General features: G+C 44.8%; 2 protein-coding genes across 2 annotated transcripts; one reads left to right on the forward strand and one right to left on the reverse strand.

The window, feature by feature from the left end:
* Positions 1-606: 606 nt before the first annotated feature.
* Positions 607-6887, forward strand: LOC119353641 (serine/threonine-protein kinase haspin homolog). The gene is made up of 15 exons (XM_037620284.1): positions 607-643; positions 727-856; positions 949-1035; positions 2810-2909; positions 2989-3542; positions 3703-3826; positions 3900-4015; positions 4464-4575; positions 4694-4786; positions 4870-4931; positions 5048-5190; positions 5868-5938; positions 6017-6069; positions 6304-6370; positions 6473-6887. Exons 1-15 carry the CDS (start codon positions 622-624, stop codon positions 6623-6625), a joined length of 1887 nt encoding a protein of 628 aa, XP_037476181.1. The 5' UTR covers positions 607-621; the 3' UTR covers positions 6626-6887.
* A 786-nt stretch (positions 6888-7673) lies between these two features.
* On the reverse strand, positions 7674-10986 carry LOC119353642 (novel plant SNARE 13-like). Its single transcript, XM_037620285.1, has 10 exons — positions 10741-10986; positions 10427-10519; positions 10153-10246; positions 10035-10072; positions 9763-9851; positions 9593-9672; positions 9437-9493; positions 8895-8987; positions 8737-8811; positions 7674-8126 (listed from the first exon to the last, which is right to left on the reverse strand). The coding sequence occupies exons 1-10, from the start codon at positions 10818-10820 to the stop codon at positions 8016-8018; spliced, it is 810 nt and encodes a 269-aa protein (XP_037476182.1). The 5' UTR covers positions 10821-10986; the 3' UTR covers positions 7674-8015.
* Positions 10987-26779: the final 15793 nt, after the last annotated feature.

A 26779-nucleotide genomic window follows, 5' to 3' on the forward strand; every position in this document is an offset into this window, starting at 1 on the left:
AAAAACAATCCACACGTGTGAATCCGGCAACCCCTTTCACCACTTACGACCCTCGGTGGAGGGGAGCCGCCGGAGGACGGCGCCGGAAGGTTGGCCTCTCCTGGCGGCTGCTAGGGTTCCTTCCGCGAGGCACGGAGAGAAAAACTCTTCGCTACAAGTTGCTACACATTTCAGATCATTTAAAAATGCGAGAATGAAATTTCGGGGTACTCCCTCCTTCCATCTATATAGGGCGTAATGCGTTTTTTAAGACAACGTTTGACTATTGATAAGATTAATAATACATAAAATGTATAATGTGAAAATTATAATTGGAATCTCCTTTCACATACGAATTTGACGGTATGTTTTGTGTAACTTGATGTCATATATTATTGTTCTAACATTTAGTCAAAGTTGACCTCAAAAAACGCATTAGACTCTATATAGATGGAAGGAGGGAGTACAAGATTACAAGAAGCAGCCAGTACGCGCACGTGTTCGGTCCCGAGGCACCGCAACGGCCGGAGAAGTCCAAACTCAAAATTCAAACTCGCTCGCTCCACCCTCAAAACTTCGTCTTCCGCTCCGCGTTCCATACACCGCAGTCCCCTCGCTCTCACTCCCCTCTGACGAGGCCCCATGGCCGTGGCGGCACGGGAAGGTACGAACCGCGAGCCCTGGCCGCGCCCGCCCGCCCTCTACGCCCCCCCTCACTAACCCGGCCGTGCCCTCTCTCTCCCGCAGGCGCTCGCGGCGGCGGCGGCGACGCGTGGGCGGAGATCCTGGCCAGCGGCGGCGGCGGCGGGCCTCGCATCGGCGCGGTGTACGAGCGCCGCCGGGCGCAGGAGGCGTCGAGGCAGAGGAACGCGGACGCGTAAGTGCCGGGGCCGCCGGCGGCGGGCGCGGGGGGATTTCGGTCGGTCCTAGGGTTTCGCTGATCTCGCCGTGTTTTTTTGCTGCGCCCAGGAGAGGCGGCGTCGCGGCGGCTGTCGAGAACCGGCCGAGCTTCGCGCCGGTCAAGCGGACCAGCTGGAACCGGTCGCTCTCCATCAGGTGCGTCTCGGCCATTTCGCTGCATTTTGTGGGTGTGTTTCAGTGTTCGGCCGTTGGCCTGTGTTGGAGGCGTTGATCTGCCGTGATTCAGTGCTGCCTCCGGCCATTATCCACCCGTAGTCGTGCCTAGCTCCATACCAAGTTGAAATTTATTACCGCTCTCTTTCAAAAAAAAATTTGTAAGTTTTTTCCCCATTTTTGTTGAATATTATAATGATTGTGGTCTTGTCTTGTCTTATTCATTTCGTTTTCCTTCGTGAACACTTATGCACGACCAATCGCATAAGCTGTTCTCTCTCATTATTCCTCGATGAGAAGAGTATTTAGTTTTTCCTTGCTTGTGTTTCATCTACTCCTATGTGCCTGGTCAATACTAGTATCACAAGGAAGTAAACAAGTTCAGTCGAGCACCTTGTCTCGTCTGTACTGCCAACTTTTGTATCTTTCCACGTAGGCAACGAAACAACCTCTGAACCTTATGTGAGGAGGCTAGCTTATAAGGGAACCTGGCCTTATGTGTGAGGCTTAGCTTCTCAGGGAAGCCTTCTGAAAGGCTTGCTCGTCCCAGGAGTGGAGTCAGTTTTGTCAGTGGATAGTTCACTAGTGAAGCTAGAGAGAGCAAGCCCTTCGTATGAGTTAGCATGTGATTAAGGTTTTCATTCTCGTTTTTCCATTTAGCAATCCCCTTCCATCTCTTTCTGATGTGGTTCTGTGGTGTTCGAATCCAAACTTTGATGTGTTTCAAGGTGCAATGTTAGGGAATCAATGCATCTCATGTAGTACTCCCGCTGTAAACAAATAGTAGACGTTTTGGAGACTTTACTGTCATTGATATCTCAAGTGCCTTTTCTCAACCTGAAGCTGGAAACTGTTAAATTGCTTTACTTTGCGGGATCCCCCTTATATCACTAGTTTTACACTTGTCTTAAGGAGACCTCCACCTTATTTACAGTGGCTTTAGTCTAAAAGGGGGAAACTGCCTTTTTTAACCTCTTTTGTTCCATGAATTCTGTTGTTATGCATGTGTCATTATAGTGGACTTCGAAATTACCTTGATTTTCTGATGTATTGATATTTAAGCTGCGGAGCAAGTCTTAGGTACTTGGGATGTCATCGCTACTGTTTAACTGACGGAGAAAATTACTTAAGTGGCAAAAGTAAGCTAGTTTTATGGGCCTTTCCAAAACAAGATAATTTTAGCGACCTAGGCAGCATAAGCTATGAAGATTCGAACTTTTGGTGCAATCATTTTGTTTTGTTGCAGAAAATTATTCTTTTGAACTGAAAATATGTTGTGTGTTTGTTTGAAATAAATTTCGTAAGTACTCCCTCGTCCCATAATATAAGAGTGTTTTTGACACTACACTACACTAGTGTGAAAAACGCTCTTATATTATGGGACGGAGGGAGTATTTTTGAAGGAACTTGCAGGAGGAACTACATGTTCTGTTGATAGAGAAGAATTAGGACCCAAATTTGCATCTTGAACCTGGGTCTGATTGTGCATTCACTCCCCCACTCAATTGAGTTAGGCTTACTTCCTGTTAGCATTTTGCTGCATCAATCAAATTGGAGTGTGGTAAGCTAAACCTGGCATTCTCTCAGCCTGCAACATGTCATTCACAATAGAATACATGAGGGTGGAGAGTGTTTGTTTCCATGTGCATTGTCTCCTTTGTTTGCTTTGTGAGGATTTTCCCCATTTTAATTACTGAAATTTAGTGCTATAGATCTCTTTTTTTTACCTCTGACATTGTTTGGTGAAACTTGATAGAGGGCGGGAAAGTATATTTTTTGCACCCGGGACAAATCTTCAGCCTCAACAGAAACTCTGCAGAGCACTCAAACGACCACCAAAACCGTGTAACAGAGTGGTGCGGCTAACATTTTTCAGGCGTACTTACTGATAATGTTAAAGTTGTTTGCCTTCTAAGCTTGCTTCTCTTTTATCAGAAAAAACCTCTTGGAGGGCCACCCGACTTGAGTAAAGAAAAGGCTTATTTTGAAGAAGTCGATGCTTTTGAGCTGATGGAAGAGAGCCCTTCGCCCAAGAACTTTGGCACATGGGCAGGAGGGATGGAGCAGAGTCTCATTGTGCATGATCTGCCTGCAATATTGGAGAGGTGGAAAATCTTCAAGCTTGCAAGATGTGCAGCATCCAATCAATTGTTTGATATCATGGAGACCCCACTTATCCCATCAGTCATCAGTAACTGCAGTACAGAAAATTATTCTGAAAAAGCTTATAGGACACCTGAAAAGGACAGAGGGTCAGGGATGCACCCAACAAGAAGGACAATCCTTTCAGGATACACTAATGAGAGTACAAAGAACATTGCAGGCGAAACCAGCATTGTCACGTCCTTTAGTGAGCTTAACATTGAGGAACCCCCCCGCATCAGCATTCCTTCATCAAGTGGTGAAGCTCTGACTGCCTCTGCACAACTTCTCATGGTTTGCAGGCAATCTGCACCAGCTACTTTAGCAGATGTTTTTTCTGCTTACTGGTAGGTATTTCAACCTTCCACATAAATTTGTCGTTACTCTGTTTTTTGGGCAGCTGAAAGAAGATCAGTTTGTCATAACATTTCAAAATGAGTTAATTTACTTTTTTTACCTGCACTGTTGCTTTTATTTATCAATTGACAAAGATATTTGTGAAAGCAGCAAGTTAGACAGCATAGTGAAGCTTGGTGAAGGAACTTATGGCGAGGCCTACAGGGCTGGAAGCACTGTCTGTAAAGTGGTACCCTTCGATGGGGATTCATTGGTCAATGGAGAGACTCAGAAGGTTTATTTCATTCATTTGGGTTGTTCTCAACTCTGAAATGTTGTGCTACTCATTAGATGGTTCTGTTTTGTAGAAATCGGAAGAAGTACTCGAGGAAGCTTTGCTTTGTCTAACACTAAATAATTTGAGAACGGACCAGGGAGATAAAGGAAAAGACTATTCATGCGATGGCTTCATTGAGACTAAAGAGTATGTCCCTTTCCGTGGGAAAAAATGCACACATATTTACTGTGCATGTTTTTTTTACCAGAATTACTACACATATAGGGTGGTATATTTGAGCCCAGGCTTGCCCTACCAATTAGTTGGCTACCCAAAATGTGGTGAAGCTTTTGCTTGCCCATAAGTTGGCTAACGTTGGAAAGAAAAATGAACTAGGGTAGACAAAGATGCACTGGCAGAACAAAGAATTGGTGTGGTGGGTTTTGGCCACCATCCAGACATACCCATAGCACTCTGTCTGAAGAATTTGTATGTTATATCCCTTTAAAATGTTACAACTCGGTGTTTTCTAGAACCACAAAAAATTGATGAAGCCTATGTGATACAACATGTAAGATGTTTGATTCTGTCTGCAGGATCATGCATAATAGTTAGTATGAAATCATAAATGGTCCTCTCTTTTGCGTATTTGCAGCTTTTGGGTTTGTAAGGGACCATATGACCCTTCACTGATTAGTGCTTGGGAAGATTGGGATTCCAAACATGAATCTGAGAATGATCATCCAAAGGACTTCTCAAACGATCAGGTAAGAATTTAGATCAAATAGATCACTTATCATTTACTCGTTATGTTGGCGCATCAGTGAGGACTGAGAACCATGTTTCCTCAATTACCTACCCTCACACATGTAACTTTTGTTTCAGCATTATATTATCTTTGTACAAGCAGACGGTGGGAGAGACCTTGAAAAATTCGCTTTACTCGACTATAATGAGGCTCGCAGTCTACTGCTTCAAGTATGCACTTGGCATTTCCTAAACTACATTCTTACTTGAACTACAAAGTTGCTAGCATAACTAAATTAACATCCTTGATGCAGGTTACTGCCTCCTTAGCTGTAGCTGAGAGTGCCTGCGAATTTGAACATCGAGATTTGCATTGGTTTGTCCTTTCAATGCTGCTTCTCATTCATGTGTAGCCTAGGATTCCACTTTTTCTTTCTCGTTGATATGCAGTGTTAGCTATTAATGGTCACTTACCACCATAACACATGGCAGGGGTAATATTCTTTTGGCTCGTGATGAAATGTCAAACAAGGATCATACAATGAGCATCACTCTTCAAGGGAAGAGGATTCGTGCTAGAACTTTTGGTTTGACCATCTCCATAATTGACTTCACTCTTTCTCGGATCAATACAGGTGCTTACATTGACTTCTTGGTCGGAATACATTGTGCTTATTTTCTTCATGCAATTTTTGATTCCTCTGCAATCTACCTTTTGATATAGATTAAGATTCCTAGAACTACACTGTGCTTATTGTCTTTGTGCAATTTTTGATTGCTCTGTGATTTACATTATGATATGGATTAAGTTTCCTAGAACTATGCAAAAAAGTGAAATCGGTTAAGTTTATTTAATACATTTGTGAGCTGTGAGAATCATACAACTATCTCAGCCATAGGAAAGCCAAATCGTACAATAGTAAAATGAAATTTACAAATACTTGCTGGACCCAGTATCCCTTATTCCCGAGATGGCTCTTAAAAAATACAATGTTTGACTGCATAATGCAGTTGAAATTCATGAAGGAAGTGGGCGTCACCAGGATAACATGTTTAGAACCAGTCACCAGGATAACGTTGGCTTCATAAAAAGTTTAAAGTTGTACTCCCTCCGTCCGAAAAAACTTGTCCCTCAAATGGATGTATCTAACACCAAGTTAGGACAAGTTTGGGACAAGCTTTTTCGGACGAGTATATCAAATGCAATAGCCTTCCCCTAAAGCAATGTGATGATAGAACATTGAAGACATATAGCTCCCCGTATGTTTCCGATACCTTGATAATCTTTTATCTTTGTAATGTCAATCTGTAGGGAATGCCATTCTCTTTCTTGACCTGTCTGAGGACCCTGACTTATTTAAAGGACCAAAAGGAGACAAGCAGGTTTTCAGATGATTAATATTCAGATTACCATGATAAACCCTTTTGAGCTATTATAATGCATGGTTCTCATATATGCAGGCAGAAACTTATCGCAAGATGAAACAAATTACCAAGGAATGCTGGGAAGGCAGGTAAATTTGCATATCACAGCAGACTTTTCTTCACCAAAATTCTTCCTTGTTGGTAATGGAACATAAATGACCATCTTGGTTCTTCAGTTGCAAAAATATTGTGCATAAATGCATAATTAACTATCAAATGGAACAAAAAAAATGCTCAGGAATTACAAATGAATTAGCTATTTCTTCTGAACTGCAAAATTTGCTGACATGACATGTGCTGATCATGTACCTGTGTTATTGCAGCTTCCCAAAGACGAATGTCGTCTGGCTAATTTACCTTGTGGATATTGTGCTACAGAAGAAATACGAGGTGAGTCGCTACTTTTCTGACGACTCGGGAATTCACATCGGTTTTGTTAATCCCGGCAGGTCAAATTTGCCAGATTCTCTAACTTTGTGAACACTTTGCTAGGCGTGCAACTCCACAGATGAGAGAGAGCTCCGGTCGTTCAAGAAACGGCTTTCCTCGTGCGGTTCTGCTAGAGATTGCCTTGCTGATCCCATTTTCAGCGATCTGCTGTTGGAAGAGGAGGATGTGCGACCCTCAGCAATGCCTCCCCTGTAGTTGCATCTGCCCGTCGACTAACCATTTCGTTGGCTTGGGGTTTAGGGTTTAGGAATGTGGTGGGCACTAGAGATCGAACACACATGTTTGTTCGTCCCCACATGACATGCAAGAGAGCTTGCTGTCTAATTATGTAATATGGCTGCTGTCGCTTGTAGGACTGCTTGAATATATCTATGTAAAGCTGCTATATGCAGCTGCAACCATTCAGCAACAAAATGAATGTACTTCAGGGAGCAAGCATGTCAGAACCTGAACCTGATGAAGCGTCGAGTTTCTTCAGTTAGCTGAGTTTTGAAAACGCTTTGTGGAATCGGACAGCCATCAGCGCTCGGGTTAAACCTCGCTCGACGGCTGAGATTGCTTAAGACACAAGAACTATAGAGTGGGGCGTTTTGGACTCCATGGAGGCCGAAATGTTTGAAAATTTCAAAATTCAAACTTATTAGTTTAAAAAAAATCTAAAAATGTATAAGTATACAAGGATGTGATGTGTATATGTGCAAAATTTTAGGATGAAATACCTTTGAAGTGCGATCTGTGCAAAAATAAATAAATTTATGGACTTTGGGGATGAACAATCATGTGCTGAAAAGCCATGTATTTTTTTTTGCACAACCCTCATTTGAACATATTTCGTCCTGAAAATTTGTACACATGTGTGTTATGCCTCCATGTATATCTGTGTTTTTTCAGAATTTTTTAAAATATTAAAATATGATTTTTGATGAATTTTGAATTTATCAAAAACCGACCTCCATGGAGCTCGACCTCGAAAAGCAATTTTCGTTACTTTCACCTGCAGTTAAAGTTGAACCTATATAACAGCCAGGTTGTGGCTGAATAGGCATCGAGAATTATTCCCCTCATTCTGGCCCTAGACCTAGAACATATACGTTACAAATACTTTAACACAGATCTGGCACCTTGATTTGGCCAGCTTATCCCCAATTTCTTCTTAGATTTACACTTATACTCATCAGATCTTGCCATCAGAACTGGGATCTGACAAGGCATTTCAGCAGCAAAATGAATTACCGAAACATGCTCACAAGGCCAGGATAATGGATGGCCAACATTCACATTCTCATAATGAATAGAATCGGCTGGTTTTAGGAAGGTATACGAGCAAACATTAATCGCATAACTCTCACTGGTCACCACTAACGCATGTACACAACCAAGAAAGCCAGGCAATTTAAACACCACACAACCGAAGTGCTACTAACAATCCGAAGCTAACAGCAACCAGTGTGGAAAGAATGAACCAATCAAAGAAAATTACATACGGGTATAATGTACAAGCAAGCACCAATGGAACAGTTGACATCGTGTGTTTTGGCTTCAGAGCGAGAGACCTGCATGGCACGAGACTTCCATTCCCGAATGCTCAGAGCATTCTGAAAGGATCTACGGATAGCAGCTTCCGGTTCTGCGCAGGAGGTGCAGGAGGCGCCAGTCCCGGGATGTCTGGGATGCTCTTGTTATGCGGGTTGACGATCTGCGAGAAAGACAAGGTCAGATTATCATTTGCAAGTAGGAAAACAAGTGTGTGAAGTCAAAATCAAATTTTGTTTTGCCAATTTGGGACAAAGCAAGTATGCATGCGATGACACGTGTCATGGGATTCTTTATCTCCAACCATATTCTTATCAAGAATTTAGATAGGCGCAGGAGTCATTTTTATCTCCACCAAACTACCAAAGGGGATTTTGCTTTGCCTCCTTTATTTCCCAAAATTGATACAAAGTCATTTTGTTCTAGCTTTACTGACTAAGTTGTCCCCACTTTTTCATTGGACATTTCTCTGCATCCTATTATCACGAAATTAGCTAAGTGCAGCAGCTGACTCCACCATTGAATGTGCACAGAATTTCATTATCCCCGCTTTTTCATCCGATATTTTATCTCCAATGTATACTCTTATCAGGAAACGAGCTAATTGCAGCAGCTAACTCAACTGACAGTACACATATTTCCGTTCTCTAGAGGAACTTGGCTTTTAGTTGAACATGTAAGTATGGAGGGTTTGTTCCTTAACCAGCCACAGCCTCTAAAACAACTAATCCTATTCATACCCAATACAAATACTAACACAGTGCATATCATACCTTGACAACAATGATCGCAATCACACCACAAACTATCAAAAACAGAAACCCCATGATGCATTTGTCAGTTGCAACCTGCAACAACAAATATTGCAAGTCTCAGCCATTGTCTCTTCACATATACCAAACAAAGACATGTAAGAACAGGGAGAGATAACCTGACGACCAATCTCTTTCACCATTTGACTAGCTTTCTTCAATGAGAAGTGAACGGAATCTAGCTCATTGCCAATTCTCTTCATTTGGTCAGTCTGAAAAATGATAGATAACTTACGAGAAAGGATATGGCACCAATGGTAGGTAAAGCTTATAAAAGCTGAACTTCAAACCACAACTTATAACGGAGCGATAAATAAGATTCTTTAACCAAGTAATGTTTACACATCCTACTTGGGTTTTACAAAGCTATCCTGAAAACAGTCTCCAGTGTAAACAGACCCACTGGTTCTGGTTTTGCGGTTTTCTCCGGAAAATACAGATTGATCGATACACCTTACAGTTTGTTGAGTATAAAGGAACTGGAGGGATGTTGCCTTTGGATTACAGAGGTGATCTGAATATACTAGAAATGGAGAAACAGAATAGGAACCACAGTTGAACTATCCCTTAGGCATTAAAAGGGCAATATAGTTCCCAAATTCCCATTCAGAACATACTTGAAATCAAGAAACATCCAATTTCATTGGTCCAGAAAACTTACTTGCTGTGTTAGAGTTGTAGCAGTTTGAGCTCCAACATCAACAGTTTGTGCAACAACCTACAACAACAAATTTCTGTAAATTTCCTTTGTTTGCGACTTGTAAAAACACCTTATGAAAGAGTGAACAACAAACGAAAGTGTAAGTTTGCAGTGCACCATTTTCGAACGCTCAATAGCTTGGTCTGTTTGGTCCATTTGTTTCATTCCAGAATCAATCAGTTGTTGATTTGACATTTCTGCAAAAAATAATGAGGTACTTGGATGAGAATGTTAACATTTCATAAGATTAATAATAACAAAAAATTTATGACAGTACTTAATTTTACCTGATGCCATTTGAACGTTATCTTCAGCTACCTGGTCATTACCAGCATCGAATAGTTCGATCCTCTTATTACCAAGGCTACTTTGGTACCTGCAACACCATGACAAGCGAAAAGCACATCTATTAGCGCCAACTGATTTACAATGGGACGGAAGACATTGCAGTTTCAGGAGGTGTATATATGAAATTTAAGAATATGTGGTTTATCAGTGATTTTTTGCGAAATTACATCCTTCAAATCTATAGACAGCATGAAAAAAAAAGTGTACTCACGTCTTCCTCATGGTGACATAAGAATTCAACTCCTTGATCTGCCATAACACACAAAGGTACAAATTATACATGTGTGGAACATGACACAACAAAGACAGGAATGAAGGAAACCACGAACCATAAATTGCTTCTTGTCATTTAGCTGTTTGTTGACCTCAGAAGTATTGCTTTTCTCCTCATCTTTGAGTACACGATCAAATTCCTTGATTAAGCTGCAAGAAATCGCGGGCATATTTACTAGAATTAAGACATGGTATGAGAACTCGGCAGTGGCACATTCTCCAGGTAAAGAGATTGCAAAATTTCATCATGCCACACGCAGAAGATCTGAAATTGCATGCTCAACAGCTCAAGTAGGAACATCGATGGCAGTGTTCGATAACAAGACTTACCGCTTGCACTCCCTCATCTTCCCAGTGAGTTCTTCCAGCTGCTTGGACTGCCTGTTGGAGTCCTTCATCTTGTCAATCTTCTGGAACCCATTGCTGCAGCAAACAACCACCGCCCATCAGAAATTCAGAATCAACCAACCCAGCACGGGAAGCAACCAGCCATAGTCTGAGCACGGGTACGCGAAATCTGATGCCAGTAAACCTTCTTTTTTACTTTTGCAGGACAGCCACGAACGAAATTGGTACTCCTAAAAAGTTTCAAGAAACGGCAGCACTGCGGCGAACAAAAAAAAAGGTAGAGAGATCTGGCTCACTGTAGGGCGCGGAAGATGTCCTGGATCTCGCCGTCGACCTGCTCGAGCTCGGGGCTCATGGGCACGTCGCTCGCCGCCATGGCGGCTGCCGGATCTCCGCCTCCGCCTAGCGGGATCCGCCCGGTTGCGGGGGGAGCAGCTCTTCCGGTGGAGGCGAGGAGGGCGGCGGTTGGGGCGAGGGGGAGGGGTTGGTGCGGACTGCGGAGCCGTTGGGTTTGGTTGGGGGCTGGAGTCGTGTGATCCTAGCTGTGAGCTGCCCAGCTGTGCGCTGCCACGCAGGGATTAGGCGGAGAAAAGCAGATGATTCTTGCCTTGTTGGAGTTCAGGTGCGTCATTTTGGTGAGATGATGGGGTCAAATTTCTTTTTTTAACCCCTCCTATATATTAATTAATTTTAAATATTCATACAATCATCCGTTACAAATTCAGCCACACAGGGCGGAACACTATTAAGAAGCACACCATCAGACCTATTATCAAAGCTGAACTTCGCAATCTCATGCGCCATCCTGTTAATTTTGAATATCTTACAATTTATCATCAACTCAGATAAACTCAATGCTTCTACCTTTACATCAACTTGAGATCATTTTCAAGGAAAGAAGCCACAAAAGAACAATCAGTTTCTAAAATGATGGGCTTGTGGAGAGTAATACCAATGTACAACCCCGCAAGGATCGCTGTCAGTTCCGCTTCATCCGCGCTATTGCACACCCCAATATAATCCTAAGACAACATGATAACTTCTCCAGTATGGTTTCTGGCCACGACGCCCACACTTGCAATCCTTAAAGCCTCCACATAACTTGCGTCAACATTAATCTTAATGAACTCCGTAGCGGTAGCCTGCCAAGTCACAAAATTCTTTTGCATATCATTAGTAAAATTTAAGCCATCTACCCTCTCTTTACCTTTGATGCTAATCTCCGTCTTCACATTGAGATGACAGGACGAGAATGACGCCCAATAATCCTGAATGAAACTCACAGAGCGGAGATTTTTTTTCTTTCCCTTATCAAAAATCAAATCATTCCTCGGGTGTCATGCTCTCCAAAGCATGAATATAATTTGCTCACGCACCGGCGGCCTTACTTGATCTAATAAGATAAATAACCAATCCGGCCCCAAAAATTGAAAAACACTTCATCTGGTAAATTCCAGACCTCTCTTACCGCCAAACGTAGCGCATGAGCCTTGGGACAACTTACCAGTGCATGAAATACAGATTCATCTTCCTTAAGTTTCAGCGCAAATATATACACACTTTTAGCTGAGAACAAACCATTTTTCTCGTAGTGCCAAGCAATGAAATATCCCTCACCAACAGTCAGAATACGCAACTTCAAAATTTCCTCAGCATCATGTGGAAAGAGCAGATGCCGAATAAGATTCTCATCCAATCTTTTTGAGCCACCAATGAATAACTCAGACACACATTTGAGTCTGGTTCTGTTCTTTTTTGCAGAAATTTGAAGACCCGAATCTCTAGGAAGCCAACTGTCTCTCCATATATTTATATTTGCACCATCGCACACTTTCCAAATGACCCTCTTTTTCAGCAGCTCAAGACCATGCATAATACCTTGTCAAGTAGTCAACGTCACATGAGGGAATACAATGTCTAGCAAATGTCCATGAGGATAATACTTTGCTTTCATCACCTTTGCACATAATGAGTCCAAAAAACCAATAAACGCCAAGCTTGTTTCGCCAAAAGCGCTTGATTAAATAATCTCAAATCTCTAAATCCCATACTTCCTTCATCTTTGGGTCTTGTCAACTTATCCCACGCCAGCCAATGAGTTTTCTTCCTATCCTCCTGGTCACCTCACAAAAAAATTCCCAACGATTTGGGATAACTCTTCACAAATAGAAGCAGGAAATTGGAAAATACCCATGGCATAGACCGGAAGAGCCTGTACGACTGACTTAATCTGGAACTCCTTCACTCCGCTAGAAGCATATTTTTCTATCCAGTCTGAAACCCGCTTAAGCGCTTTATCTTTTGTAGATTGGAATTTACCGGCCTTCATCCGCCCTTCCGGCATAGGTAAACCAAGATATTTATCCTCAAAACCATCAACAGTGATTTTGAGAACCACCAAGATAGAAACTTGATCTTCCAGACTACACTTTTTACCAAACAAAACTGAGCATTTATCCGGGCTTAACAATTGACCCGTCCCCTCCTCATAAGCTGCCAAAATCCATTTAATGACCAGAGCTTGCTCCAAAGAACCCTTAAAAAATAGGAGGCTATCATCAGCAAATAACAAATGTGAGAACCCTGAAGCATGTCTGTTCAGCCGAAAATCCTGGATAGCCCCTTTCGCCGTAGCATCATGAAGTAACAACGAAAGGGCCTCAGCCACAAACATGAATAGATAAGGAGATAGAGGATCCCCTTGCCTGAGACCACAAGAAGGTTGGAATCAATCTAACATTTGACCATTAAACCGCATAAAAAATTTCACTAACGTAACACAGGTCATAATCCACTCAACCCAAACTGGAGCAAAACCATATGCTCGAATCATACTTTCCAAGAACCTCCAGTCCACACGATCATATGCCTTGGCTAGGTCCAGCTTGTACGCACAGTATTCACCCCAACTGTCTTTTAGCATACTCAATGAATGCATACATTCAAAGGCTATGAGAGCATTATCAGAAATTAACCTTCCAGGAATGAACGCACTTTGGGTAGGAGAAATCATAGCGTCCAACAGAGGTCTCATTCTATTGACAAGACACTTGGAGATAATTTTATATATGACATTGCATGGACTGATTGGCCGAAAATCTTTTATCAACTGGGGGTTCTTCACTTTAGGAATAAGCATAATAGTTGTATTATTTATCCTCTCTGGCATACATCCCGAAATAAAAAATTGTTGAACTACAAGAACAATATCTTCCTTTAGCAAACCCCAATTCCTCTGGAAAAAACCAGCTAGAAACCCATCTGGCCCTGGAGCCTTCAACGGACCAATTTAAAAGAGAGCATCACTAATCTCTTTTTCAGTAAAAGGCTTACAAAGATCCTCATTCATCTCATCATTCCCCAGAGGTTTCACAAAGCGAGATAATATGAGAAGGGTTTACCGTATTGTCCCAAGAGTAATGATTCTTACAAATGAGTTTGTGATACCTTTAATCTCGTCCACATCATGAGAGAGGGACCCGTCGCTCCTTTTAAGGGCCGAGATATTATTCTTCTTAGCTCTCCATGTGGCCTTTCTATGAAATAATTTTGTGTTCCTATCACCCCATTTCATTTTGTCCAAACACGATCTCTGCTTGCACATTATTTCTTCCTTTATCAAAAGTTCATCCATCTCCATGAGGATTTTCTTCCTTTCCATAACAGCAGTATGGTCATTTCTTTTGAAGAGCACATTTAATCTTTTTCGCGCCGTTTCAACCTTTTTAGGCCAATATCCAATATGTTCCTGTTGGGGATCGTTGCAGAAATTAAAATTTTCTACGCATCACCAAGATCAATCTATGGAGAAACTAGCAACGAGAGAGAGGGGAGTGCATCTTCGTACCCTTGAAGATCGTGATGCGGAAGCGTTGCAAGAACACGGTTGGAGGAGTCGTACACGCAGCGATTCAGATCACGGTCAATTCTGATCTGAGCGCCGAACAACGGCACCTCCGCGTTCAACACACGTGCAGCCCGGTGACGTCTCCCGCGCCTTGATCCAGCAAGGAGGAGGGAGAGGTTGGGGAAGACAACTCTAGCAGCAGCACGACGGCATGGTGGTGGTGGAGCAGGGTGGTTTCCAGCAGGGCTTCGCCAAGCACTACGGAGAACGAGGATGTGGAGAGGTAGGGTTGCGCCGAGAGAGATAGACTTGTGTCCTTGGCAGCCCCCAAACCCCCACTATTTATAGGAGGAGGGGAGGAGGGTGCGCCCCCTCTGGGGTTCCCACCCCTAGGGGGGCGGCAGCCCTAGATGGGATGGAGGGGGCGGCCAAAAGGGGGAGAGGGGGGGTGCGCCCTAGGGTGGGCCTTAGGCCCATCTGGGCATAGGGTTTCCCCCTTCTCCTCCTAGCTGCGCCTTGGACCCTGGTGGGAGGCGCACCAGCCCACTCAGGGGCTGGTCCCTTCCCACTCTTGGCCCATGCAAGCCTCCGGGGCTGGTGGCCCCTCCCGGTGGACCGCCGGAACCCTACGGTGGTCCCGGTACATTACCGGTGACGCCCGAAACACTTCCGGTGGTCAAAACCTCACTTCCTGTATATTATTTTTTACCTCCGGATCATTCTGGAACTCCTCATGACATCCGGGATCTCATCCGGGACTCCGAACAACATTCGGTAACCACGTACAAACTTTCCCTATAACCCTAGCGTCATCGAACCTTAAGTGTGTGGACCCTACGGGTTCGGGAGGCATTTAGACATGACCGAGACATCTCTCTGGTCAATAACCAACAGAGGGATCTAGATACCCATATTGGCTCCTACATGTTCCACGATGATCTTATTGGATGAACCACGATGTCGAGGATTCAATCAACCCCGTATACAATTCCCTTTGTCTATCAGTATGATACTTGCCCGAGATTCGATCGTCGGTATCCCTATACCTTTTTCAATCTCGTTACCGGCAAGTCTCTTTTACTCGATCCGTAACACATCATCCCGTGATCAACTTCTTGATCACACTGAGCTCATTATGATGATGTCCTACTGAGTGGGCCCAGAGATCCCTCTCTGTCACACGGAGCGACAAATCCCAGTCTTGATTCGTGCCAACCCAACAGACACTTTCGGAGATACCCGTAGTGCACCTTTATAGCCACCCAGTTACATTGTGACGTTTGGCACACCCAAAGCATTCCTACGGTATCTGAGAGTTGCACAATCTCATGGTCTAAGGAAATGATACTTGACATTAGAAAAGCTTTAGCAGACGAACTACACGATCTTGTGCTATGCTTAGGATTGGGTCTTGTCCATCACATCATTCTCCTAATGATGTGATCCCGTTATCAATGACATCCAATGTCCATGGTTAGGAAACCATAACCATCTATTGATCAACGAGCTAGTCAACTAGAGGCTCACTAGGGACATGTTGTGGTCTATGTATTCACACATGTATTACGATTTCCGGATAACACAATTATAGCATGAACAATAGACAATTATCATGAACAAGGAAATATAATAATAACCATTTTATTATTGCCTCAAGGGCATATTTCCAACAGTCTCCCACTTGCACTAGAGTCAATAATCTAGTTACATTGTGATGAATCGAACACCCATAGAGTTCTGGTGTTGATCATGTTTTGCTCGTGGAAGAGGTTTAGTCAACGGATCTGCGACATTCAGGTCCATATGCACTTTACAAATATCTATGTCTCCATCTTGAACATTTTCATGAATGGAGTTGAAGCGACGCTTGATATGCCTGGTCTTCGTGTGAAACCTGGGCTCCTTGGCAAGGGCAATGGCTCCAGTGTTGTCACATAAGAGAGTCATCGGGCCCGACGCATTGGGAATAACTCCTAGGTCGGTAATGAACTCCTTCATCCAGATTGCTTCATGTGCTGCCTCCGAGGCTGCCATGTACTCCGCTTCACATGTAGATCCCGGCACGACGCTTTGCTTGCAACTGCACCAGCTAACTGCCCCACCATTCAAAATATACACGTATCCGGTTTGTGACTTGGAGTCATCCAGATCTGTGTCAAAGCTAGCATCAACGTAACCCTTTACGACGAGCTCTTTGTCACCTCCATAAACGAGAAACATATCCTTAGTCCTTTTCAGGTACTTCAGGATGTTCTTGACTGCTGTCCAGTGTTCCATGCCGGGATTACTTTGGTACCTTCCTACCAAACTTACGGCAAGGTTCACATCAGGTCTGGTACACAACATGGCATACATAATAGACCCTATGGCCGAGGCATAGGGTATGCCACTCATCTTTTCTCTATCTTTTGCCGTGGTCGGGCATTGAGCCGTGCTTAATCTCACACCTTGCAATACAGGCAAGAACCCCTTCTTGAACTGATCCATATTGAACTTCTTCAATATCTTGTCAAGGTACGTGCTTTGTGAAAGACCAATGAGGCGTCTCGATCTATCTCTATAGATCTTGATGCCGTACCACTCTGGTGCGGAATGTGTCCTCGTGGACCTATGAAGTTCGGTAGTACCTTGATCCGAAGGTTCATGATCATTATCATTAACTCCCTCTCTAATCGGTGCAGGCATCACAGAAATATTTTCTTGAGCTGCGCTACTTTCCGGTTCAAGAGGCAATACCTCATCAAGGTCTACTTTCCTCCCACTTACTTCTTTCGAGAGAAACTCTTTCTCTAGAAAGGATCCATTCTTGGCAACAAAGATCTTGCCTTCGAATCTGAGGTAGAAGGTATACCCAATAGTTTCCTTAGGGTATCCTATGAAGGCACATTTTTCCGACTTGGGTTCGAGCTTTTCAGGTTGAAGTTTCTTGACATAAGCATCACATCCCCAAACCTTCAGAAACAACATCTTAGGTTTCTTTCCAAACCATAATTCATACGGTGTCGTCTCAACGGATTTCGACGGAGCCCTATTTAAAGTGAATGCGGCAGTCTCTAAAGCATAACCCCAAAATGATAGCGGTAGATCGGTAAGAGACATCATAGATCGCACCATATCCAATAGAGTGCGATCACGACGTTCGGACACACCATTACGCTAAGGTGTTCCAGGTGGCGTGAGTTGTGAAACAATTCCACATTGTCCTTAAGTGCATGCCAAATTCGTGACTCAAATATTTTCCCCCACGATCTGATCGTAAGAACTTTATTTTCCTGTCACGTTGATTCTCTACCTCATTCTGAAATTCCTTGAACTTTTCAAAGGTCTCAGACTTGTGTTTCGTTAAGTAGACATACTGTAACACCCTCGATGCGACTATAGCTCCCACGTGTCGAGGCACGACTTAGAGACATAATCGCATTGAAGGCATAAGTCGCAAGTGAGGTAATCTTCACACAACCCATGTAATACATAAGGGAAAGAGATACATAGTTGGCTTACAATCGCCACTTCACACAATTACATGAATAAAGCATTACATCAACCAAATACAATCAAGGTCCGACTACGGAACCAAAATAAAAGAAGAACCCCAAATGCGACAAGGTCCCTGATCGACCCCAACTGGGCTCCACTACTGATCAACTAGAACGGAACAACACCAAGGACAAGATCTTCATCGAGATCCTCCTGAGCTTGGTTGCGTCAACTGCACAGACTCATCTGCACCTGCAAGCTAGTTTTGGAAGTATCTGTGAGCCACGGGGACTCAGCAATCTCGCACCCTGGCGATTAAGACTATTTAAGCTTATGGGTAAGGTAAAAGGTATGAGGTGGAGCTGCAGCAAGCGACTAGCATATATGGTGGCTAACATACGCAAATGAGAGCGAGACCTCATACCGATTCGCCACGTGAAAGCGGGGTTAAGGTAAGGCAGGAAAGACTGGCGCCGAAAGATATATATGTTTTGAAGAGAGAGATCCGCAGGCAAAAATATTGAAGGAAGGACTGACTGAAGGAAAGACCGTAGCAAAAGCCGAAGAAGATGCGAATCAGGAAAAGGGAGACGAGTTCCAGTTGTTAGAAAGACCAGTGCCCGGAAAAGAGACCATCATGGTTACCCACGCGGTTGATTCATTTTAATTAAGGTCAACTTTAGGTTTTCTACAACCGGACATTAACAAATTCCCATCTGCCCATAACCGCGGGCACGGCTTTCAAAAGTTCAAATCCCTGCAGGGGTGTCCCAACTTAGCCCATGACAAGCTCTCACGATCAACGAAGGAATAGACCTCCTCCCGAGACATTCCGATCAGACTCGGTATCCCGGTACTCCAAGACATCCTCGACAATGGTAAAACAAGTCCAGCAAGACCACCCGATGCGCCGACATCCCGATAGGAGCTGCACATATCTCGTTCTCAGGGCAACACCGGATAAGCAATCCGTACAACTAAAACCAGACCTCGAGTTTCCCCGAGGTGGCGCTGCAAGGGGCTCTAGTGTGGACCAACGCTTAGACAAGCACTGGCCCGGGGGGTTAAAATAAAGATGACCCTCGGGATGCGCGACTCCCAAGGAAAAAAAGGCTAGGAGGCGAATGGTAAAACCAAGGTTGGGCCTTGCTGGAGGAGTTTTATTCAAGGTGAACTGTCAAGGGGTTCCCATTATAACCCAACCGCGTAAGGAACGCAAAATCCGGGAACATAACACCGATATGACGGAAACTAGGGCGGCAAGAGTGGAACAAAACACCAGGCATAAGGCCGAGCCTTCCACCCTTTACCAAGTATATAGATGCATTAATTAAATAAGATATATTGTGATATCCCAACAAGTAAACATGTTCCGAACAAGGAACAACATCTCCATGTTCCAACAAGGAACAAACTTCAATCTTCACCTGCAACTATCAATGCTATAAGAGGGCCTGAGCAAAGCGGTAACATAGCCAATCAACGGTTTGCTAGGACAAGGTGGGTTAGGGGCTTGGTTCAACAATATGGGAGGCATGATAAGCAAGTGGTAGGTATCGTAGCATAGGCATAGCAAAAGAGCGAGCAACTAGCAAAGCAAAGATAGTAGTGATATCGAGGGTATGATCATCTTGCCTGAAATCCCGCAAGGAAGAAGAACGAGTCCATGAAGAAGACAAACGGATGTAGATGAACGAATCCTCACAAACGCGACGTTACCGGAATAAACCCAAAGAAGCAAACACCGGAAAGAAGCACACAACATAGTAAACAAACCAACACATGAACAAGGTATGATATGCGGGATGCGGTATGCGATGCATATGCATGATGTGGCAAGGAATGCATGAACCTGGCCTCAACCTAGAAAACCAAGTGTGCCACTGGAAAGATGAGATGAAATCGCTTGAAAACGATATAAAGAACGCCGGAATCGGAGTCACGGTTTGGAAATGGCAAGCGATTCAAATATGACACCGGTCTGCGATTTACAGCAAGTAATCATCTAAATGCAATGAGATGAGCATGCTACAACACTCAAACATGACAACAAAATACATGGCAGGGATGCATTCAAGATGCTTAACAAAATCTAGCACTGAGCTACGGCCAATTCACCCATTAACAGGTTCAAACAAGCATGGCAAAAATGCATATGGCAAACAGATCTCAAACTTAGTGAAATTAACACTTGTCTGGAATTTCAGACCAAGTAGCACTCTTCGGAGCAACAAAAGTACATTCTACAGGACCTGAACATGGAAAAGTAAAACATGGCATGGAGCTACTCAAAAAGCTTAACAAAAGTCCCTTAGTGACCTTGAGCCAAAAGGGATCAGAAAATATACTAACAAGCATGTGAACATAGCAAAAACATAATCAGTTTTCAGACTTAGTGAAAACTGGCACATGCTGAAACATAACTCAAGTAGGCATGTTTACGAGCTCGATGCACTCACTACGGAGCAAGTCATGACAAGATAAGCATACATATATCAACAACACACAAAATACAAGCTAGACATGGCAAGAACAATAGCATAGCATGCACGGATCAACTACAACATCATCGGCAAAATTGCAAACAAGTTGACAATCTGCCCAGATTTGCAAAGTAGCAAAAGTAGAGCTCGATTGACTCAAGCTAGGGTGCTCCATAATTGCAAACAAATAAATGGATGGATAGAGCACCACAATATTAATAAAACATCCTTACTGATCATCCTCAAAAGAGGCATGGATCACTAGGAAACAACATGAACATATGACAACATGAGATAAACAGGTCAAAGACTTAGTGGAAACGCTAAGTCCCTGAAAACAGAATTACCAAGTGCCTCACTTGGCAAGCTTGCACTAGACACCACACACATCACAAAAATACATGGGTTGCACCTCTGGAAAGATGACAAAACCCTTAACAAAACATATGTAGAGCATCAGGGCATATCATGCACACAATAATCATGGCAAAAATGACAAAAGTCTAAATGGAGCAGCAGATCTGACAATTATCTCAAGTAGCCCTCTTCTAACAGCATTTCGGGCATCAAGATGAACTCAAATGAAAATGATGCAATGGAATGAAATGATGTACTCTTTGAGATGAACATTTTGATATGCTATATGCATGAATCGGAGCTACGGATGCAAAGTTACGAGGCCATGAACATAGGCATATGGATCTGTGAAATCTCAGGACTTAGAAGAAATTTACCCCGCGGAAAAAGTCAACTCGGGACGAGGCGGTTCCGGGACGGAGCGGTGCGGGGACGGGCGAGGGCGTTTGGATCGGGGACTGGTGGATCTGGTCCCGATCCGGATCCGGCCGGAATCTCGCCGGAGTTGAGGGAGGTGGCCGGAGCGGTGAAGTGCAGGCCGGCGCGGGCGCGGCTTGCCGGCGTGATGACGGCGCGGGGAAGAGGCGGAGCGGGGCGGCGGAACAGCGGGCGGCGCCGGCGACATCGAGGTGGCGGCGAGCCGAGGCTGCTGGCCGGCGCGAGAGGAGGCGCGGCGGAGCCGGTGAGCTCGGGCCGTCGGCGGCGAACGGCGGGGAGGCTCGGGCAGCGGCGAGCGCATGGCGGCAGTGGCGAGGCGCGAAAGGGCGCGGGCGGCGGCGGCCCGATTTGGCCTGGGGCGGGCCCGATCTGGGCTCCCTCGGGCCCGGCGGCGGGGAGGAGAGAGAGGAGCGGCGGCGCTGACGTGTCACGCCCGGATTCGTCCGGCGCGGCGGCTGGACGTGTCTGGCGGCGGGGTGGACATGTCCGGCGACGAGCGGGGGAATTTTTAGGGTTTCGACTGCGCGAGATTTCGGAGGAGAGCACATATTTATAGGTAGAGGGAGTTAGGAGAGTCCAAATGAGGTGCGGTTTTCGGCCACGCGATCGTGATAGAACGCTCTAGATGATGGAGCAGAGTTAGGTGGGTTTTGGGCCACTTTGGAAGGGTGTTGGGCTGCAAGACACACGAGGCCTTTTCGGTCCCTCGGTTAACCGTTGGAGTATCAAACGAAGTCCAAATGATACGAAACTTGACAGGCGGTCTACCGATAGTAAACCAAGGTCGCTTGACAAGTCTCGGTCCAATCCGGAAATGTTTAATCCCCACATACGAGAGAAAGGTAGAAATGACCACCGGAGGAGAACGAGGCGCCGGAATGCAAAACAAACAACGGGGAAAAGGCTCGGATGCATGAGACGAACAAGTATGAAAAAGAAATGCACATGATGACATGATATGCAATGCATGACACGCAAGCAATGACAAAGCAACAACAGCGAAAAACAGGAAGACACCTAGCACATCGGTCTCGGGGCGTTACACATACCATATCTACTCAAGTCATCAGTGAGGGTGAGAACATAACGATAGCCACCGCGAGCCTCAACGCTCATTGGACCGCACACATCAGTATGTATGATTTCCAATAAGTTGGTTGCTCGCTCCATTGTTCCGGAGAACGGAGTCTTGGTCATTTTGCCCATGAGGCATGGTTCGCATGTGTCAAATGATTCATAATCAAGAGACTCCAAAAGTTCATCTGCATGGAGTTTCTTCATGCGTTTGACACCAATGTGACCAAGGCGGCAGTGCCACAAGTATGTGGGACTATCATTATCAACCTTACACTTCTTGGCATTCACACTGTGAATATGTGTAACATCACGTTCGAGATTCAATAAGAATAAACCATTGACCAGCGGGGCATGACCATAAAACATATCTCTCATATAAATAGAACAACCATTATTCTCAGATTTAAATGAGTAGCCATCTCGCATTAAATGAGATCCAGATACAATGTTCATGCTCAAAGCTGGCACTAAATAACAATTATTGAGGTTCAAAACTAATCCCGTAGGTAAATGTACAGGTAGCGTGCCGACGACGATCACATCGACCTTGGAACCATTCCCGACGTGCATCGTCACCTCGTCCTTCGCCAGTCTCCGCTTATTCCGCAACTCCTGTTTTGAGTTACAAATATGAGCAACCCCGCCGGTATCAAATACCCAGGAGCTAGTACGAGCGCTGGTTAGGTACACACCAATAACATGTATATCACATATACCTTTGATATTACCGGCCTTCTTATCCGCTAAATACTTGGGGCAGTTCCACTTCCAGTGACCGTTTCCCTTGCAATAAAAGCACTCAGTCTCAGGCTTGGGTCCATTCTTTGGCTTCTTCCCGGCAGCTTGCTTACTGGGAGCGGCAACTCCCTTGCAGTCCTTCTTGAAGTTCTTTTTACCCTTGCCTTTCTTGAACTTAGTGGTTTTATTCACCATCAACACTTGATGTTCCCTTTTGATCTCCACCTCCGCTGATTTCGACATTGAATATACCTCAGGAATGGTCTTTTCCATCCCCTGCATATTGAAGTTCATCACAAAGCTCTTGTAGCTAGGTGGAAGCGACTGAAGGATTCTATCAACGACCGCGTCATCCAGGAGATTGACTCCTAGCTGAGACAAGCGGTTGTGCAACCCAGACATTTTGAGTATGTGCTTGCTGACAGAACTGTTCTCCTCCATCTTACAATTGTAGAACTTGTCAGAGACTTCATATCTCTCGACTCAGGAATGAGCTTGGAAAACCATTTTTAACTCTTGGAACATCTCATATGCTCTGTGTTGCTCTAAACACTTTTGGAGCCCCGGTTCTAAGCTATAAAGCATGCCGCACTGAACCAGGGAGTAATCATCACTACGTGACTGCCAGGCGTTCATAACGTCTTGAGTTGCTGGGAAAACGGGTGCGTCACATAGCGGTGCTTCAAGGACATATGCTTTCTTGGCAGCTATGAGGATAATCCTCAGGTTACAGACCTAGTCCGTGTAGTTACTGCCATCGTCTTTTAGCTTGGTTTTCTCTAGGAACGCGTTGAAGTCGAGGGCAACATTAGCGTGGGCCATTTGATCTACAAGGCATATTGTAAAGATTTTAGACTAAGTTCATGATAATTAAGTTCATCTAATCAAATTATTCAATGAACTCCCACTCATATTGACATCCCTCTAGTCATCTAAGTGATACATGATCCGAGTCAACTAGGCCATGTCTGATCATCACGTGAGACGGACCAGTCATCATTAGTGAACATCTTTATGTTGATCGTATCTTCTATACGACTCATGCTCGACCTTTTGGTCTTCCGTGTTCCGAGGCCATGTCTGTACATGCTAGGCTCGTCAAGTCAACCTAAGTGTATTGCATGTGTAAATCTGGCTTACACCCGTTGTATGTGAACGTTAGAATCTATCACACCCGATCATCACGTGGTGCTTTGAAACAATGAACCTTCGCAACGGTGCACAGTTAGGGGGAACACTTTCTTGAAATTATTGTGAGGGATCATCTTATTTAAGCTACCGTCGTTCTAAGCAAATAAGATGTAAAAACATGATAAACAACACATGCAATCAAATAGTGACATGATATGGCCAATATCATTTTGCTCCTTATGATCTCCATCTTTGGGGCGCCACGATCATCAACGTCATCGGCATGACACCATGATCTCCATCATCATGATCTCCATCATCGTGCCTTCATGAAGTTGCCTCGCCAACTATTACTTCTACTACTATGGCTAACGATTAGCAATAAAGTAAAGTAATTACATGGCTCGCATTTTCATTGACACGCAGGTCATATAATAAATTAGGACAACTCCTATGGCTCCTGCCTGTTGTCATACTCATCGACATGCAAGTCGTGATTCCTATTACAAGAACATGATCAATCTCATACATCACATATATCATTCATCACATCCTTTTGGCCATATCACATCACACGACATATGCTGCAAGAACAAGTTAGACGTCCCCTAATTGTTGTTGCAATTTTTTTTACGTGGCTGCTATAGGTTTCTAGCAAGAACGTTTCTTACCTACGCCAAAACCACAACGTGATATGCCAATTTCTATTTACCCTTCATAAGGACCCTTTTCATCGAATCCAATCCGACTAAAGTGGGAGAGACAGACACCCGCTAGCCACCTTATGCAACTAGTGCATGTCAGTCAGTGGAACCTGTCTCACGTAAGCGTACGTGTAAGGTCGGTCCGGGCCGCTTCATCCCACGATGCCACCGAATCAAGATAAGACTAGTAATGGCAATTAAATTGACAAAATTGAAGCCCACAACAACTTGTGTTCTACTCGTGCATAGAAACTACGCATAGACCTAGCTCATGATGCCACTGTTGGGGATCGTTGCAGAAATTAAAATTTTCTACGCATCACCAAGATCAATCTATGGAGAAACTAGCAACAAGAGAGAGGGGAGTGCATCTTCATACCCTTGAAGATCGCGATGCGGGAGCGTTGCAAGAACGCGGTTGGAGGATTTGTACACGCAGCGACTCAGATCGCGGTCGATTCCTATCTGAGCGCCGAACAACGGCGCCTCCGCGTTCAACACACGTGCAGCCCGGTGACGTCTCCCGCGCCTTGATCCAGCAAGGAGCAAGGAGAGGTTGGGGAAGACAACTCTAGCAACAGCACGACAGTGTGGTGGAGCAGGGTGGTTTCCAGCAGGGCTTCGCCAAGCACTACGGAGAACGAGGATGTGGAGAGGTAGGGCTGCGCCGAGAGAGAGAGACTCGTGTCCTTGGCAGCCCCCAAACCCCCACTATTTATAGGAGGAGGGGAGGAGGGTGCGCCTCCTCTGGGGTTCCCACCCCTAGGGGGCGGCAGCCCTAGATGGGATGGAGGGGGCGGCCAAGAGGGGGAGAGGGGGGCGCGCCCTAGGGTGGGCCCTAGGCCCATTTGCGCCTAGGGTTTCCCCGTTCTCCTCCTAGCTGCACCTTGGGCCCTGGTGGGAGGCGCACTAGCCCACTCAGGGGCTGGTCCCTTCCCACTCTTGGCCCATGCAAGCCTCCGGGGCTGGTGGCCCCTCCCGGTGGACTCCCGGAACCCTCCGGTGGTCCCGGTACATTACCGGTGACGCCCGAAACACTTCCGGTGGTCAAAACCTCACTTCCTATATATTATTCTTTACCTCCGGATCAGTCTGGAACTCTTCATGATGTCTGGGATCTCATGCGGGACTCCGAACAACATTCGGTAACCACATACAAACTTTCCCTATAACCCTAGCGTCATGGTACCTTAAGTGTGTAGACCCTACGTGTCGGGGATATACCCCGCGGTATGATCTGGCCGGAGTTATAACCCGGCTGGGACTTAGTAAACCGGCAGGTGTTAAAGCAGGTGGTAAACCGGCATGTGTTAAGGCAGGTGGTAAACTGGTTGGTGTTAAGTCAGACGGTAAACCGGCAGGTTGTTAAACCGGCTGACAGTTAAGACAGACAGGTAAACAGGCAGTTAACCCAGACGGTAAACCGGCCTGTTATTAAACCGGCTGACAGTTAAGACATGAATTAAGTCAGATGATAACTCAGCAGACATTCTTAAACCGGTAGACCATCTTAAACCGGCACCAGTTAACTCCCGGAAGGCAGTGGTAACTGGGTTGCCAGGAGTTATGAAGCCCGAGACGTTATGAAGCCCAAGATGTTAAGAAGCCCAAGAAGAGAAGTTATAATAGTTAAATCTTAAGTCCGAGTTGGACTCTACATGTAACCCGCCCCTTCAACATATATAAGGAGAGGCAGGGCTCCCCAAAGAGGGACAACTAAGAAGAAACAATCTTAAAGGGTTAGGGTTAACTGGGAGAGCCGGTTTACGGCGACTTCTCCATGATTATAATGAGACCTAGCCACAAACATCATGTAGGGTTGTTACCGGATGATGTTTCCTGGGGCCCGAAGCTGTCTAAACCCTTGTCTTGCGTTGCGTCTCTCGATTCCACTCAACCCCTCTCAAGTTACCACATAGATGCGCTGGCCTCACGACTAAGTCCTCACACTAAGGACATTTGCCGTGACAATTTCACGACAGTTGGCGCCCACCGTGGGGCTCATGCACGGTGATGTTGAGTTCTTGGAGGAATCTTTTCTAAGGTTCGAGAAGTTCGCAATTTTTTCGTGACGAAGAAGAGT

Source organism: Triticum dicoccoides, chromosome 2A, assembly GCF_002162155.2.
Source record: "Triticum dicoccoides isolate Atlit2015 ecotype Zavitan chromosome 2A, WEW_v2.0, whole genome shotgun sequence".
In the NCBI taxonomy this organism is placed as follows: Eukaryota; Viridiplantae; Streptophyta; class Magnoliopsida; order Poales; family Poaceae; genus Triticum; species Triticum dicoccoides.

Excerpts from the sequence above, each read along its gene's own strand:
- LOC119353641 (XM_037620284.1), top strand. The coding sequence starts at position 622 with ATGGCCGTGGCGGCACGGGAAG. Across the intron at positions 2,910-2,988 it reads CAAAACCGTGTAACAGAGTG|AAAAAACCTCTTGGAGGGCC; the intron begins GTGCGGCTAACA and ends CTCTTTTATCAG. Across the intron at positions 4,576-4,693 it reads AGGACTTCTCAAACGATCAG|CATTATATTATCTTTGTACA; the intron begins GTAAGAATTTAG and ends CTTTTGTTTCAG.
- LOC119353642 (XM_037620285.1), bottom strand. The coding sequence starts at position 10,820 with ATGGCGGCGAGCGACGTGCCCATGAGCCCCGAGCTCGAGCAGGTCGAC. Across the intron at positions 10,247-10,426 it reads AAGATGAGGGAGTGCAAGCG|CTTAATCAAGGAATTTGATC; the intron begins GTAAGTCTTGTT and ends GATTTCTTGCAG. Across the intron at positions 10,073-10,152 it reads ATGACAAGAAGCAATTTATG|ATCAAGGAGTTGAATTCTTA; the intron begins GTTCGTGGTTTC and ends GTGTTATGGCAG.